Raw genomic sequence first — 17,161 nt, 5'->3', positions numbered from 1 at the left:
TGTGTTCCACTCCAGGGCTTGAGCACGAAACTCAAGGCTGACACTCCAATGCAGTACTGAGGGTGGGCTACACTATCAGAGGTGCTGTCTTCTGGATGAGATGTTAAACTGAGGCCCCATCTGCCTGCTCTGGTGGATGTTAAAGATCCCAGGGCACCATTTTGAAGAAGAGCAGGGGAGTTTTCCCTGGTATCCCGGCCAATATTTATCCCACAATCAACACAAAAACACATTATCTGGTCATTATCGCACTGCTATTTGTGGGAGTTTACGGTGTGCAAATTGAATGTGGCGTTTCCTACATTACAACAGTGACAGCACATCAAAAGTACTTTATTGGCTGTAAAGTGCTTTGAAACATCTCTCTATAAATGTAAATCTTTCATTCTTTCATGGAACTGGTGGACAACATTTAATTTTATTGCAACTCAATGTATTTTTTTTCTGTACAGAAATGAATCAAACTGGCACACTGCCTCCCTTTTTAAGGTAACCAACATAAACCCTGAATAAATCCATTGTAGTGCCTGAGATTCATCACATGTCCATACAAGGTAAACCCAGGGAGATGTTGTTACATTCACAAAATTGCATTTGATCCAATAAATGCACAGAGACTCCCTCTTATCTCCCTGCCCTGCTCTGAAGTGAAAAGCTGATAGGTGCCCACATTCCTGACTGTGTTGAGCCAGTGAGGGTCATCAAGAACACCATGTACAAACACTCCTGCACTCACTGCTGTTGGCAATCAAAGAACTAAAAAGAAAACCTTCATCTTGAAATAATTAAAACGCCATCATTGAAAACCAAAGAACTTGAACCTGAATCGTGTTCAGCTGTTTCAAGGACTTTCATCTTCGTGTTGTTACTCTTCAAAGCTAACTCTAGATAAGCAGCTACAACTGATCCAGATATTAAATTCCCACGTATCAAGTCGTTTCCTACTGAATCCCATTCCATAAAATTCCTAACCCAAGCCTAATATTGTAATGCATTCGAAGAGTTTGCTTGTTCTCTCTCACTATGGTATTTTAACCTGTGTGATTCTTTGTGTGGGGGACCTGGTAGCCTGGATGACTAGCGTGTGGTTCAGAACAATGTCAACAGCGCAGGTTCAATTCCTGTCCTAGTCTGAGGAAGGCAATGGAAAACCACTTTATGTACCCGCTTCCCTAGTCGCGCTCATTTCCCTTGCATGGAGAGAAAGAATAGAGGACCTGCCCTTGGGCAGAACTCCACCACTGCATGGCATCCATATAATATTGTTTGACTGCATGGACCTATCACAATATAACTTCCCCACCAAATGCTGGCACTATCCAAATCAAACTCACTACCCAAATGGCTCAGCACTACCTACTCAGCATTTGAGTCTGTGGATCACAAAGGTCCTACGATTGATTCTCATTCCTTGCTAAATTTGCTGATCTGAAGTTTGCTGCAAGGCTATAGAATTAGTAATTAAAACTGTCAACATTTAAGAACAAGTAAGATGGTTGAAGGAAAGGGAACATGAGGGATATGGGAACAGGGTGTCACATGGGTTTAGGACTACCATTCATGTAAAGGATAAGCGCAAACACAGATCGGTTGGACTGCACAACCTCTTTTTGCATTGTAATATCAATGTAATTCTATGTCACCTGAGTGGCAGTGAAATGGTTAATGTCCTCACCAATCTGGTGAGGCTTGGGAGGAGAAGGAAAATCATCTTTCTTGTTTCTTGCTTCTGGTCCCGATCTAGTGATTCTTGCCGAAAGGTATTTGTGTGTGTGTGTGCATATATGTACTTTGTGTCTGTGTCCCCGTCTGTGCAAATGTGTGATGGTCATTGCCTGTTTTTGTGTCTAAATAGGATGAGGACAGGTTTGTAGATGAATAACCTACTGTCATTCACTGGCTGGGTTCCCTGAATAATGACGAATCAGTGATGTGCCGGAGGACTGCTGACCCCAATTACCCCTACCTAGAAAGCCTTAAAACCTATCTATTTGACCAAACTTTAGGTCACCTGTCCTAATTATCTCCGTATTTGGCTTACTGTTAAATTTTGTTTGATAACGTTATCGTTTTGGACTTTTTTTTAAACAATGTAAAAGTTCATGCAAGTTGTTATTGAGGGAGGGAGAAAATTGAACTAAATTTCTCAGAATTCATAAATATTGGATTTCTTAACTTGTTCATAATTTTTAAGCAGCCCAGTCACTCAAAATTGCAAATGCTCTTGCACAAATGTTTTTGACTGAAAAGATCCCTCCTCTCATGTTCCTTGCTTACTGGGTTGAAAGAAAAGCTTGTATTTAAAGTGCGCCTTATCCCGTCTCTCAGAAATGTCCCATAGTGCTTCACGTACAATGAAGTTGCGGTGCAGTGACTGGTGTTAGGTCACTAAAGAGGGTCTCTGGCCACCGACTCTTCAGGGCATTGACACTACCCTAAATCTCACGGATAAGGTATTTCCATTCTCAGAGTGAGCAGCCCGCACCTGTAGATCTGCAGCAAAGCTGTCAGTCTTGAGGAGCAGGCAGTAGTTGGACCCATTCCACGAGGAGAACTACGAGGCCTAGGAGGAGCTGAGGACAAAAAGGCCTGTGTTTCTTTGAACACTCCTAAAGAAGCAGAGGATCATCATTTAAAAGATAATATTCATTCCCTTTGGGATTGATTTGTTTTCTTAAAAGCAACTTTGGGGCCTTACTCAGGTCAAGAACAAAGACCTACACCAGATTTCAAGGGACATAGATTCCTTGCCGATTCGGAGATTTGTGGACTATTTATTCCTCCTACCAAAGTGAATAACCTCATATTTTTCCACATTATATTCCGTATGCCACATTCTTGCCCACTCAGTAAGTCTGTCCAAATCCCCTTGAAGCTGCTTTGCATCGTCCTCACAACACGCATTCCCACTTAGTTTTGTGTCATCTGTGAACTTGGAAATAATACATTTGGTCCCCACATCAAAAACATTGATATATATTGTGAACATCTGGTACCCAAGCACTGATCCCTGTGGTTCCCCACTCGTCACAGCCTGCCAATGAAAGAATTTTTAAAAATTCATTCATGGGATGTGGGCATCACTGGCTAGGCCAGCATTTATTGTCCATCCCTAATTGCCTTTGAGAAGGTGGTGTTGAGCTGCCTTCTTGAACCGCTGCAGTCCACATGAGGTGGGTACACCACACAATGCTGTTAGGAAGGAAGTTCCAGGATTTTGACCCAACAACACTGAAAGAACAGCGATATAGTTTCAAGTCAGGATGCTTTGTGACTTGGAGGGGAACTTACAGGTGGTGGTGTTCCCATGCATTTGCTGCTCTTGTCCCTCTAGTTGGTAGAGGTCGTGGGTTTGGAAGGTGCTTTCTAAGGAGCCTTGGTGGGTTGTTGCAGTGCATCTTATAGATGGTACACACTGCTGCCACTGTGCGTCGGTGGTGGAGGGAGTGAATGTTGTGGATGGGGTGCTAATCAAACAGGCTGCTTTGACCCGGATGTTGTTGAGCTTCTTGAGTGTTGCTGGAGCTGCACCGATCCAGGCAAGTGGAGAGTATTCCATTACACTCCTGACTTGTGCGTTGTAGATGGTGGACAGCCTTTGGGGAGTCAGGAGGTGAGTTACTCACTGCAGGATTCCTAGCCTCTGACCTGCTCTTATAGCCACGGTATTTATATGACACCTCCAGTTCAGTTTCTGGTCAATGGTAACCCCCAGGATGTTGATAGTGGGGGATTCAGCGATGGTAATGCCATTGAATGTCAAGGGGAGATGGTTAGATTCTGTTTTGTTGGAGATGGTCATTGCCTGGCACTTCTGTGGCGTGAATGTTACTTGCCACTTATCAGCCTACACCTGGATATTGTCCAGGTCTTGCTGCATTTCTACACGGACTGTTTCAGTATCTGAGGAGTCGCGAATGGTACTGAACATTGTGCAATCATTAGCGAACATCCACACTTCTGACCTTATGATTGAAGGAAGGTCATCGCTGAAGCAGCTGAAGATGGTTGGGTCTAGGACACTACCCTGATGAGCTCCTGTCATGATGTCCTGGAGCTGATAAGATTGACCTCCAACAATCATAACCATCATGCTTTGTGCTAGGTATGACTCCAACCACTGGAGAGTTTTCCCCCGATTCCCATTGACTCCAGTTTTGCCAGGGCTCCTTGATGCCATACCCGGTCAAATGCTGCCTTGATGTCAAGGGTACTCTCACCTCACCGATTGAGTTCAGCTCTTCTGTTCATGTTTGAACCAAAGCTGTAATGAGGTCAGGAGCTGATGACACCTTCCATCGTTTTACTGATTGAGAGTAGACTGATGGGGCGGTAATTAACCGGGTTGGATTTGTCCTGCTTTTTGTGGACAGGAATACCTGGGCAATTTTCCACATTGCTAGGTAGATGCCTGTGTTGTAGCTGTACTGGAAGAGTTTGGCTAGGGGAACAGCAAGTTCTGGAGCACAGGTCTTCAGTACTATTGCCAGAATATTGTCAGGGCCCATAGCCATTTCAGTATCCAGTGCCTTCAGTCGTTTCTTGATATCATGTGGAGTGAATCGAATTTTCTGAAGTCTGACATCTGTAATGCTGGGGATATCAGGAGGAGGCTGAGATGGATCATCAACTTGGCAGTTCTGGTTGAAGATTGTTGCAAATGCTTCAGCCTTATCTTTTGCACTGATGTGCTGGGCTCCCCCATCATTGAGGGTATATTTGTGGAGCTACCTCCTCCAGTTAGTTGTTTAATTGTCCACCACCATTACGGCTGGATGTGGCAGCACTGCAGAGCTTAGATCTGATCCGTTGGTTATGGGATCGCTTAGCTCTGTGTATCGCAGGCTGCTTACTCAGTTTGGCATGTAGATAGTCCTGTGTTGTAGCTTCACCAGGTTGACACCTCATTTTGAGGTATGCCTGGTGCTGCTCCTGGCATGCCCTCCTGCACTCTTCATTGAACCAGGGTTGGTCCCCCGGCTTGATGGTAATGGTAGAGTGGGGGATATGCCGGGCCATGAGGATACAGATTGTGGTTGAGTACAATTTTGCTGCTGTTGATGGCCCGCAGCGCCTCATGGATGCCCAGTTTTGCATTGCTAGATCTGTTTGAAATCTATCCCATTTAGCACGGTGGTAGTGCCACAGAACACGATGGAGGGTATACTGAATGTGAAGGCGGGACTTTGTCTCCACAAGGACTGTGTGGTGGTCACTCTTCCCAATACTGTCATGGACAGATGCATCTGCAGCCAGCTGATTGGTGAGGATGAGGTGAAGTATGTTTTTCCCTCTTGTTGGTTCTCTCACCACCTGCCGCATACCCAGTCTAGCAGCTATGTCCTTTAGGACTCAGCCAGCTCAGTCAGTAGTGGTGCTACCAAGCCACTCTTGCTGATAGACATTGAAGTCTCCCACCTGGAGTACATTCTGCGCCCTTGCTACCCTCAGTGTTTCCTCCAAGTGGTGTTCAACATGGAGGAGTACTAACTGATCAGCTGAGGGAGGACGGTAGGTGGTAATCAGCAGGAGATTTCCTTGTCCATGTTTGACCTGATGCAATGAGACTTCGTGGGGTCTGGAGTTGATGTTGAGGACTCCTAGGGCAACTCCCTCCCAAATGTATACCACTGTGCTGCCAACTCTGCTGGGTCTGTCCTGCTGGTGGGATGGGACACATCTGGGGATGGTGATGGCAGTGTCTGGGACATTGTCTGTAAGGTATGATTTGGTGGGTATGACTGTGTCAGGCTGTTGCTTGAGTAGTCTGTGGGACAGCTCTCCCAACTTTGGCAGAAGCCCCCAGATGTTATTAAGAAGGTCTTTGCAGGGCCGACAGGGCTGGAATAACCCATTTATTCCTACTCTCTGCTTTCTACCTGTTAACCAATCCTTAATCCATGCCAGTATAGTACCTTCTATCCCATGTGCTTTAATTTTGCTAACCGATCTCCTGTGGGGAACTTTATCAAAAGCCTTCTGAAAATCCCAGTTATACCATGCCTACTGACACCCCTTTATCAATTCTGTTAGTTACATCCCAAAAAACTCCAAAAGGTTCGTCAAACATGATTTCCCATTCATAAATCCATGTTGACTATGCCCAATCAGATCATTATTATCCAAGTGTCCATTTATCACATGCTTTAGCCGACTGATGTAAGGCTAACAGGTCTGTAATTCCCTGTTTCCTCTCGCCCTCCCACCTTAAATAGTGGGGTGACATTTGCTACCTTCCAATCTGCAGGAACTGCTCCACAAACTGCCAATTGCACTCATTTGGGATGTTCATCACATTGCACCCAGAATTCTGTTTCTCATATTGATGCTGCAGTTACTTTAAATTAATTTTAAATAAGTTCAAATTCAGTCAATTTATCTGCCCTTAGTATACTAGATCTGTGACATGTGTCAGGTTCGGGTCGGGTCAGACCAAGTCCAGGTCGAGTCGGGTCAGGTCGGGTCGGGCCAGACACACACGGTAAGTGCTCTACTGGTAAGTATTGGAGTTAAAAAAACTTACCTGAGCTGAGAGTCCGGGATGAAACTGAGTCTGCGCAGTGAGCGACTGACGTCGCTATGATGTCATCACGCATGCGCTGCAGCTTCCGGCAGGTTCGGTGTCAGGAAGATAAGTAAAGGGATGGTCAGGTCGGGCTCGGGTCGGGTCGAGTAGTGGCAGGTTCGGGACGGGTCGGGATCGGGGCAAAATTGGAGGGACTTGGGCCGGGTCGGGCTCGGGTCCGCTGTAGTTCGGTCGGGTTTGGGTCAGGTTCTTTTTCCTGACCTAAAGCAGGCCTCTAACCAGCAGTCAATGGAAACTGATGATTGGCCGGTTTCTTCAGTTCAAGGAAACTTCACCCCAGCAAAAACAGTACAATTTCCAGCATATTTTCCCATTGGAACCCTAGCAGAAACTCTAGGCTATTCAGTCTCGCATATCACAGACTTCAAATGACATAAGTATGTACGTCTGATGAATTTAGTGAGTTTATTCAGTCGCCTCACTGAATAAGTTGTCAGTTAAAATCTTGCATCTCAAAAAGGTTGCATACTGGGAAAGCATTGCATTTCAGGAAAGAGAATTTCAAAATATGTAGAGAAGCATTTTGTCACACACACCGGAAGTGCAATGATACAAATTATGGACTAACTCTGAAGCATTATGAAAAAGTGACTTTGTCTTTTAAAAAATGACGTTTTATTTTAAAAAGTGAACAATGGTCCAAAATGGCCACCAAAGAAAAAGAATTGGCTTTTTGTGTATTCAAACTGTCTGACAAAGACAAAGGGCAAACCTTCAAAGCTAAGAGGTGTCAATTTCACCCCATCCTAAAAACATGCCAGATTTGAATGTCTTCTTCTGAAACAAAGAGGTGTGAGGTAGCCATGTCCTGGGCCATTGTACAATCACCATGGGGAAGAGATGAGAACGTCTCCTACCAGGAGATGAGAGTCGACATAGTTTTACCTTCAAAAAGGACAGCTGGAGGTAGGGAGGGAGAGAGGAGCAACATCCTAACAGCTTGTGTTCGAGCCAATCCAGAAGACATGTGCCCTGCTGCAGAATCCTACATCTACATTGTACGGCAGTGAGAACTACAAGTGACCCACTGTCCTCATCTGAACCTTCAATCAAGAGAGAAATCTATAATCATCTCAGGCCTGCACCCATCAAGAACTTGATTTCCTAGAGAATTCAACAGGTTTATTGTGACCATCCCCACCCCCCCCACCCTATTAAAACATGCCTTCCTTTTTCCCATCTCTATCTGTCTCTTGTGTGTACGTGTGTGTGTGTGCGAGTGACTACGTGAGTGGATGTGGTTGTGACAATTTTGCGATAAAGTGTATTGATCAATAAACAATTTTCTTCTTTAAAAAAAACAAGAAAACCTGTCGCTCTCTGTTTATTTGAAAAATAGAACACCGAAAGGCTAAACCTGCTGCGGTCAGGTGGGGAGTTGAAGAGTGGGAATCACCCATGTCGCACCACATGTCTACAACAATTTCCATTTACCCTTGAAAAAAAAGTGAAGGTTTTCTTCAAGACGTCAGTGAGAAAATTAGCAGGCATTTCAGAAAAGGCCCACCGTTGTTCTTAGTGTTGCGGTATCTGAATGCTAAAGCTGACAGGCTTTTTCCAAACCCTCTTCTGATGCTACAGTGACTGACTCTGTGTCAGGTTGATGTGAGAGACAAAAAAACCCATAATCTTTGAAAGCACCATTGAGATTTGACTGATAATTTAGAAAATGGAAATTCTTACCTTGCCACTTTTATTTTAATGATAACTGATATAAATGCTAACTTCAGTTTCTGCTCGGTGAGTTTGGTCTACACTGTAGGATTTCTGCATCCTTAGCAACAGAGATCTGACCAATCAGGATTCACATACAAAAACACTCCTTTTGCACTTCTCAAGTGGTTTGAAGACCACTTAACTCATGAAGAAATGGCCAAGAATGCTCTAAATGTCAGGAAATACATAAAAGCAGAGCACTGAAACTGCACAGCCTGATTAACTGATAACACTTGTTTGTTTAATTTTGAAATACAATTTTATTATCTCTAGTGCCAGACCCAAAGTATTTCTTCTTGTGTAATCAACGTCTGAGTTTTGAAATCAGAGGCAAAGATTACATTTACAAATGGTGTGCATCCTCTACTTGTCAAGGTTGTGTTAGAAACAGTGGGGCAATAATGTAATAACAATAGCAAACTGCAGGCTGAAGAATGATGCCACATGATCGAATGCCATGTGACTCAATGTTACATAATGCGATGTCACATGATACAATGTCACACGACCTCCAAGAATACATCAAACCAGTGTTGGCAACCTTATCTGTCATGTATTATGTACACATTTTAGAGTCTTATATGCTACTTGTACAGTAGCAAAATATTATCAAGCCTTGCGTTCGCTCCACAGAACTGGACCATGCAGACCCCAGACAGAACTGGATCACAAACTGCCACTGCCGAGCAGCAGCACAGAGACAGTCACCTGGATCTCCATGGCCTGAAGCATGGAGGAAGCAAGGCTTACAGTGGAGAAGGCTGGTTGGAGAGGCCAATAACCTGTAGACTGATGGCGGTGAAACACCAGCAATATGTTCACAGTGTGATGATCCCCTAGACACAGCTACCCCAGCTGCTTACCTTGGAGATAAGTACCTTCAGCTCTGACATTGGAGGAATACTGGACCAAGTTGGCTGAAGTGGAAACTCAGTGTCCTGAATGAATAAAATAGAACCAGTGGTGAAGCTGGGTACCACTTAGGCTGAATGTTGGAGCCTACGTCAGCTGATATATCTCCTCTGATATCCTGCAGCCCTGAGTACCCCTTTATTTGCCAGCTTTGAGCTAGTCTTATAGGCAACAGAGTCTTGAATCTCATTAAATAAAAAGAAGCTGCAACCTAAACCATTGAATTGAATTCACCACCGACCCCATCTCCCCCACCAAACTCGCCCCTGCTGTTAATCAGTTAGTGTTTTCGGAACTGTTTCGGCAACCATATGTGATGACCTCACCAAACATGTTAATCAATGTTGACGTCAGAAAAAATTCCTGAGGCGCAGAACATCACCTGCACAGTCACTTGAAATTATCTTGACTAAAACTGTGGTGGAAAAAATTTCAGAAGAACTCATTAAGTATTTGCACACTTGTAGTCCATGGTAACATTTAAAAATTATTAGTAATTCTACTCATTAGATTTTTTTTTGACTGGAACAATAAGATAAAGTCCGAAGCACAGTGTATATATCTAACACTTAGTTTTAAATTATTATCTAATATGCTGGATTTAAATCAGCAGGAAATGAGTCACATTGAAAAATCCAATTTAGTGCAATACATTAAAATTAATTCCTACAGTAAAAAAAAATCATTCCTCATTTAATGGCGGATTGAGCAGCTTAGTCTGGTTCCAGTGCTTAGAGCCAAAGGGCATGTTTGTGTTGAATGTTACTTAATGGCATTCTTCAACGTCACTGAACAGTTTTGGGCAGATCATCCATTTAAATTAGAAATACAAGACAGAGTTCAAAAGTTGCTCCAAAAAAAAATCATCCAGATTACAATTCTGTTCATAAGCAAGTTTAAAATCATAGGACTAACTCATCAGTTTGCTGGCTTGATATCTGCAAGTTAGGGGTACAGATATCAGATGAATTGGTTGCACATGCAACACTAAAAAGGCAGTTTAGAACAATGTCCTTAGCTTTTGTAGGCTCCATATTTTTCTCATGAGAGATCTGCAGGCTAATTTGATCAATGTTGGTCATCAGGAAGTGGGAGCCCAGTATTTTTGTTGGAGATGCGCACTTTGTCATGTTGTCCTCAAGGTACTGCTTATACAGTTCTGTAATCTTTTGCTCCATGTATCTGTTGAGCACAGAATTGGACAACGGTTCTTTCAGAAGGGCAATGCTTTTGTCGCTGGTAAAGAATGCATCTGTTCCAAAAGGTTGCTGACCTTCACAACAACAGCCAGGTATGGATGACCATATAGATTGGTTCTCTATCTGAATGGTGGGCCAATTGCAGCTTTTGTAATCATGATCCATAAAGCAGCATGAGCTTGTAGGACTGCTGGGTGTAACATTATCTCCTGCAATCTGTAAATCTGTGTAACTCTGGCAAGTGGTGGACCAAGATCGGTACAAATCCAAATCACTTACATTGTGTCTGGAGTTATTTGGTATGTCTAAAATGTCGGATGACTTTCTTTCAAACATGGGCACCCTGGTATTCACGCCTGTTACTTCCTCTTGACTTTGAACCTGCAGTGGTTCTCCCTTCTCGTGACTGGTGCTGCCCAAGGTAGCTAAACTGCTTTGAATGTTTTCTTCTGCACTGTGCTGCTTGTTTTCAATGCTTTCTGTGAATTCCAAAGAGCTGAAGAGCTCTTCCCAAGAGCTAGTGCTGGTCTTAGGTGTCTTCCTGGAATTTGCGCAGTTATGCTGGTGGGTGCACTCCCTTTGGTGATGGCTATAACCAATCCCTGTGAGGAATCCTTCGGCTAACATGACAGGAGCTGTTAAGACACAAAACTGTTTATTAACTAAATGCAAGTCAATGAGAAATGAGTCATCAAAAATCTATTACATGATGCAACTTACATCTGTAAGACTTTTTAATGATCTTGAGTGGCACTGAGGGTAATGAAATTTGGTGACAACATTCCAAGGCTAGGGAGTACAAAAATCATGTAAGACAAAACATAACCAGGGTGATGAATTTTCTTGGAGTTTCTCCCATTCTGCCATTGGAACTTCAACGGGAACCCCACTTACACGTCTCAACCAGGATTCTGCTGAACTTCAGCTCAAGTCACAGCGGCTAAGCTAGTGGGAGGAGCTCCTGCTGAACTTTACCCCGCAGGATCCACAAACCTAACCACTAAATAATGGCCCTTCAGGAATGCTGAGAGAGGACAAGATCACTCTCCATCCTGGTGTCCCCAGGGTCGAATAGCGCACATGAATATTTGCTGTTCAAGATCAGATGTCAAGGATGGCCACTGAGGTGCAGTAATTGCTCCTTCACTGTTACTATTTCAAAGCACCCCAACCTTTGAAGCTTATTTTGTACTGTATGGGTTTATGGCTGTATTTAGCATATTCAAATTTGCCACCCTCCAGGGACCCGCCTGATTCATCAACAGGGCTCCTAGAGCACGGAAGATTTGAAGAATACATTCAATTCGCTTGAAGTGTGAACATGTGGATTACAGGTTAGCAAGATATGGCAGTAAACCTGCTCAACTGAGGCAAAGACAATCAAGTTCAGCTTCCACCAACAACCTAGAAAAGAAAGGCTTGCATTTATAGTGCACATGCATGTCCTTAGAATATGCCGAACTGTTTTACAGCCAATGAAGTACTTTCAAAGTGTAGTCAGTGTTGTAATGTAGGAAATGCAGCAGCCAGTTTGCACACAGCAAGCTTCCACAAACAGCAATGTGATAATCAGATAATCTGTTTTAGTTATATTGGGTTGAGAAATAAATGTTGGTCAGGACACCAGAATGAACTTGCCTGCTCATCTTCAAAATAGTGCCATGGGTTCTTTTACATCCACCTGAGATGGCAGATGGGGCCCTGGTTTAATGTCTCATTCAGTTAAGTCAGCTGATTGAGATCTGGGGTGCAATGGTGACTGCTGAGAGACTCAGTACAGTATAGGAAATTTGAAATAGCACATACCAGAGAACCATTGGCTCAGCCAGTAGAAAAGCATCTTGCAAATGGATAACATTGCAGTTTAGTTTTATATGCATCCTGACTAGCAACTGCAACACATAGGTCGGAATTTTACCCTCGACGGACGGGAGCCATACATGACTGAACCCGCCTCCGCCTGGCCTGAGGATCCGATCCACATTTTGCAGTCTCCAGGACTTTAATTGGTCTGAGGTGGGACTGCTACCTCATTGAAGCAAGAAGTCCTGTCTAATGGAAATTCTGGCCAGCCAGCGGGCTGGCAGCTCTTAGTCCTAGCAGCCCCGCCAGAAGTGGTGGCCACTGCTGGGACTGCAACCCAGCCATCGGAAGGAAAATGTCAGGGAGCCCCAGAACGAAAGTAAGTTTTTGGGGCCTCGCTGGGGGTGATCGGTCGGGCAAGGGTGGTCGATTGGGAGGGACAAGGGTGCGTGCTGGGTGTTGGGGGTGGTTGGGGCAGCAGGGGTGGCCCTCCATCGGGCACAGGGTGCCTGATCATGAGGGCACCCCCCCTCCTCCCACCACAAGCCGTGATAAAGCCGCCTGCTTTTATCAAGCGGCTTCTTTCAGCTCTGGGCCGCCTGACCAGCCATGGATAAAATCCCCGTGGCAATGGGTGGAGACCCTTAAGTGGTTGTTAACAGGGCAGCCTGTTTTTCACCGCTGCCGTCCTGCGTAAAGTGGCGGTGGAGGCAGGAGTGACTCAGGAAGGGCCCCCCAAGCCTCCCGCTCCATTTTACCCCCCCACCCACAACCCCACCCCCCGCCGCCTTCCTGCTCTTTTGGGGGGTGGGGGGGTGGGCAAAATACCAGCCATAGACTTCAACAACAGTGGACATGGCAGGTCCAATTATCAGGAGTTAGGCAGCGCACTACAAATCAGAAAGGTAGACAGGGAGAGGCAGGACATTGGGAATTAAGCAGGCAGCCTGTGTCATAGCAGGGCAAGTGAGTGGGTGAGGAGAAGTCAATTACCAGGCCCAGCAGCATCGGGTCTGACTGCACATGTGCTCCTCCCCTAACGTTTCATGCAAGTTGACACCTATGAGAAGAAATAAAGAACTAGCATTTATATAGCGCAGAGTATCAATTCCTTTAAATGTGTCTTTGTAGGCAAACACAGCAACCATTTGCACAAAGCAAGATTCTGTAAATAGACCAGATAACCCTTTTTGTTGTTGGTGGTTTTGGTTATCCAGGATATTTCCCTGCTCTTTTTCAAATGGTGCCATGGGATCTTTAAAAATTTCCTGATCAGGTGGACAGGACTGTGGTTTGGCATCTCATCGGAAGGACAGTGCCTCTCTCCCAATACAGCATTTCACTAGTGAGGTATCAGCCTTGCAATGGGATTTGAACCCAAAAGCTTCTGACCTGAATGCAAGAGTGCTCAGAAATGAGTCAAAATGATAGTGGAGGTTGAGAGAGGCACCAAAGGATTACCCTGTCCTCAGCAAACAATAGATTATTAGGGCGGGAAGAACTTCTACAGTTGGATGCAAAGAGTTCTCCATATACCCAATCAGTGAGATTTAGCAGTATACCGCCTTAGAATATTATTGATTCCATTTTCTTTTTAGGAATTGATGCCTTCCAAATTCTTGGGGCATGGAATTTCCTCAGATCTTCTCCGGCTCCACTGATGTAACTTTGCCGGAAGTGAGTAAGCGGAGTCATCATCAAACTCCTAGCGATGGTTACAGTGGTGGAATGGGGCTAGCTCTGACTTCCTTATCATAAGGTAACTTCCTCATTTAAATCAGTGATTGGAATGAAATCTTGCAAAGGACAGTTACACATCAAATTCCAGGTGCAAGGGACCTGGGCAATAATCCATGTGGTGTAGGTACTCTCATGTTTCTGTTAAGTTGGAAGTTCCAGGATTTTGAGCCAGCAACAATGAAGGAACAGCGATACAATTCCAAATCAGGATGGTGTGTTACTTGAAGGGGAACTTGGAGGTGATGGTGTTCCCTTGCATCTGCTGCCCTTGCCCTTCTGTGTGGTAGAAGTTGCTGCTGAAGAATTGTAATTTGAAGTTAATATTACCCATCAAAGGGAGGGCAATACTTATTTATATGTCAATCAGAGAGAAGCATAATGCAGTGTTGAGCTCCATTTTTATTTTCAATAGTCCAAAGAAGGCACTTGTGGCAAGCACTGAACACAGTTCCTGCAGATTTTGGTTCACTTTGCTGATTTCATTCACTGGAGGAGTGAAAGGCTGAGTGAGTCTTGTTGGGATCTGGGGTCAAGCCATGGGTAATTTTCAACTTGGTCAATGGGCAGGATCAACCACTCCTTATAAACCTGTACTGTTGTCATTCATTTGAAATCAGTAGAACAAAAATCAGGTGAGTTGTCTAATGGTGGTTAATCCACTCCAGTAGGTTACTACCCAAGGGGCCAAGTTGAAAATTACCTCCAGGGTCCCTGCCCAATCAACTCAGCTTGAATCATATGTTTCAATTATTAATCGAAGAATTTAGCAAAGTAAAAGGACCACTTTCTCCATTATGCCCTATTAAAGCATAATGAACTTTACCTTATACTGTATTAGAATACAGTGGCGTAGTGGTTAGCACTGCAGCCTCACAGCTCCAGGGACCCAGGTTCAATTCTGGGTACTGTCTGTGCGGAGTTTGCAAGTTCTCCCTGTGACTGCGTGGGTTTCCTCCCACAGCCAAAGACTTGCAGGTGATAGGTAAATTGGCCATTGTAAATTGTCCCTAGTGTAGGTAGGTGATAGGGAATATGGGATTACTGCAGGGTTAATATAAATGGGTGGTTGTTGGTCGGCACAGACTCGGTGAGACGAAGGGCCTGTTTCAGTGCTGTATCTCTAAAAAAAAAAGTACAGCACAGAAAGAGGCCATTCAGCCTATCGGATCTATGCCAGTTCTTTAGAAGAACAATCCAGTTAATCCCAATCCCTGAGTCTTACCCCATAACACTGCCATTTTATCTCCTTCGAGTATTTATCCAATTTCCTCTAGTTGTGATTACATAACACCATAGTTTGATGCCTTATTTGGCATCCAATATAAACCCAACAAGCAATTTACAGTGAAATAAAACTAAAATCAAACTGATTCCATCCTCATGCAGATTTCAAGAAGCAGATAATGTTTATTATTCAAATACAAATTAGACAGATTTATTTCAGAGACGAATATTTTGAATTCAGTACATGAGCAATTTGAGATCTGTTGAGTTAGTGTAGTAATGGGGGGCACAGGTACCTTTGCACCTATGGTTCCCATAGCTTGCCACCACTGCCTCATGGTTGGGTCTATTGTAGACAAATTGATAGAAATTAATTGGTTGTCAAGATTGCTGTTATCATTGTATCATGCCACTTCCAGAATGGTAGGAGGTGAACTGGATGGACTTTGGTCTTTTTTGGTTAGCCAATCCAATGTTCCTATGTGCAATTGTGTCATTGGTCCTTCTAACTTAAGTACTCAACACCAGATTTCAACCAAATTAACAGCTGCTCCTGAGCGAGAAATGCAAAAAATGGATAAGGCAAGAGCAATAATTCTTATTTTATTGGACTCAACAGAAGATGATCGCAGAGCATTTTACAGAAGATTGTTAATCCAATATTAGAGAACAACTAGGATAGTGAAAACTTTCCTGTGAAACACCATTTTTCTTTTATTTCCAAGAGCAAATCAAGAGGTTGAGTGAGATTCTTTCAGCCCCATGATTAAGAAAACATTTCACAGGATGCTTGAGCATGCCATGTAATACACCTGCTACAATTTTTCAGCTTATCTTTTCATTCTGCAACACTGCAAAATCAAAGCCAAGCCAATCTACACTGTCTACTGACTCATTGGGTGGCATCACTGACTCATTTGTAATATTGCAACTGTGGAAATATTATACATTTTTCCATGACTACCAGCCCACATGAGGGGACAAGTTATAGACCAAATGTCACCAATAATTAGAAGCATTAGTGAATGATCAGCAATGCAAATGCATCACAGAATTTGTCATGAAAGTGTACTGATTCTGTGAGGTGGCATTTGCCTGCCTGTGCCAGCAGTGGTGAGGCCCGTCATTGTCAAGCTTGAAGAGTGCCTCCCTTTAACTTCCATATGCTTTCCATTTGCAGCGTGTCATGCTGAATTAGGAGCTGCCAAATGAGATGAGATTGCAGCTCTTACAATCACATTATAGCAGAGGCTGCTTATTTTGCCAATTAACTTGCCAGAATGACATTGCTTTGAAGTAATGCAACAATTTAAACTCTACGGCAGGTCCTGCACTGGAAGTGTTCACCAGTATGTATCGGAGCCGTGAAAAGAACAGAGAAACTGAGAAAAAGCTTCTTATTGCTGTTATACCAACTTAGTTGAAATCTTCACCAAAATGTTACCAAAAAAAACTTTAAACAAAATTGGCAAATTGCACTTACTTGATTTATGCAGTTCTGCAATTCAGCTCTTCAGCTCTTCCTGTCAATGAAGTATTAATAAGCATTCAATCTCAAAACAGACATCATACGTGACTACAGTGTATTTATTAATTATCAATCCTTTCCAGCAGCAGTCAATAATTCAGTTATATGGACTGAAGAAACTCTTTTTCACTCTGTGCTATTTAAACATGTTCATTGTTCGATAAGTCAACATCCAATAAAAAAAATGATGCATTTGTTGCAACTATATCATTGCTCAAAATGAAACTGTTCCCATGACTTGTTATAATTAACTTCCCCTTATTTTGCAAGCATCAGAAATTACACCACTGACACTTTAACCCTTCAGACCCAATTTTTTTCCAATGTATCAACCATCATAGGCTAGAGGTACTGTCCATTGACTGTAAGCGAGAATAGTTTCAATTTAAACAGGTTATCATCTTTTTTTGATGCACCGAAAGCTTTGCCAAGTAGACTAGTGGAAGCCACTGA

General features: G+C 43.6%; 1 protein-coding gene across 5 annotated transcripts; it reads right to left on the bottom strand.

Moving 5' to 3' along the window:
- Nucleotides 1-8,526: 8,526 nt before the first annotated feature.
- On the bottom strand, nucleotides 8,527-16,906 carry LOC137377763 (TLR adapter interacting with SLC15A4 on the lysosome-like). Of its 5 annotated transcripts, none has more exons than XM_068047779.1 (4): nucleotides 16,664-16,906; nucleotides 13,210-13,276; nucleotides 11,134-11,202; nucleotides 8,527-11,048 (listed from the first exon to the last, which is right to left on the bottom strand). In XM_068047779.1, exon 4 carries the CDS (start codon nucleotides 11,038-11,040, stop codon nucleotides 10,117-10,119), a length of 924 nt encoding a protein of 307 aa, XP_067903880.1. In that variant the 5' UTR covers nucleotides 11,041-11,048; nucleotides 11,134-11,202; nucleotides 13,210-13,276; nucleotides 16,664-16,906; the 3' UTR covers nucleotides 8,527-10,116. The 5 variants fall into 5 exon arrangements, with proteins under 5 accessions (XP_067903880.1, XP_067903879.1, XP_067903881.1 ...); XM_068047778.1 differs by lacking the exon at nucleotides 11,134-11,202 and adding an exon at nucleotides 14,178-14,252 and having other exon boundaries at nucleotides 16,664-16,905; XM_068047780.1 differs by lacking the exon at nucleotides 11,134-11,202 and adding an exon at nucleotides 14,178-14,249 and having other exon boundaries at nucleotides 16,664-16,905.
- Nucleotides 16,907-17,161: the final 255 nt, after the last annotated feature.

Source organism: Heterodontus francisci, chromosome 15 (assembly GCF_036365525.1).
Source record: "Heterodontus francisci isolate sHetFra1 chromosome 15, sHetFra1.hap1, whole genome shotgun sequence".
Classification (NCBI taxonomy): domain Eukaryota; kingdom Metazoa; phylum Chordata; class Chondrichthyes; order Heterodontiformes; family Heterodontidae; genus Heterodontus; species Heterodontus francisci.
The sequence above is the reverse complement of the archived record's forward strand: the minus strand, read 5'-3'. Positions and strand labels throughout refer to the sequence as shown.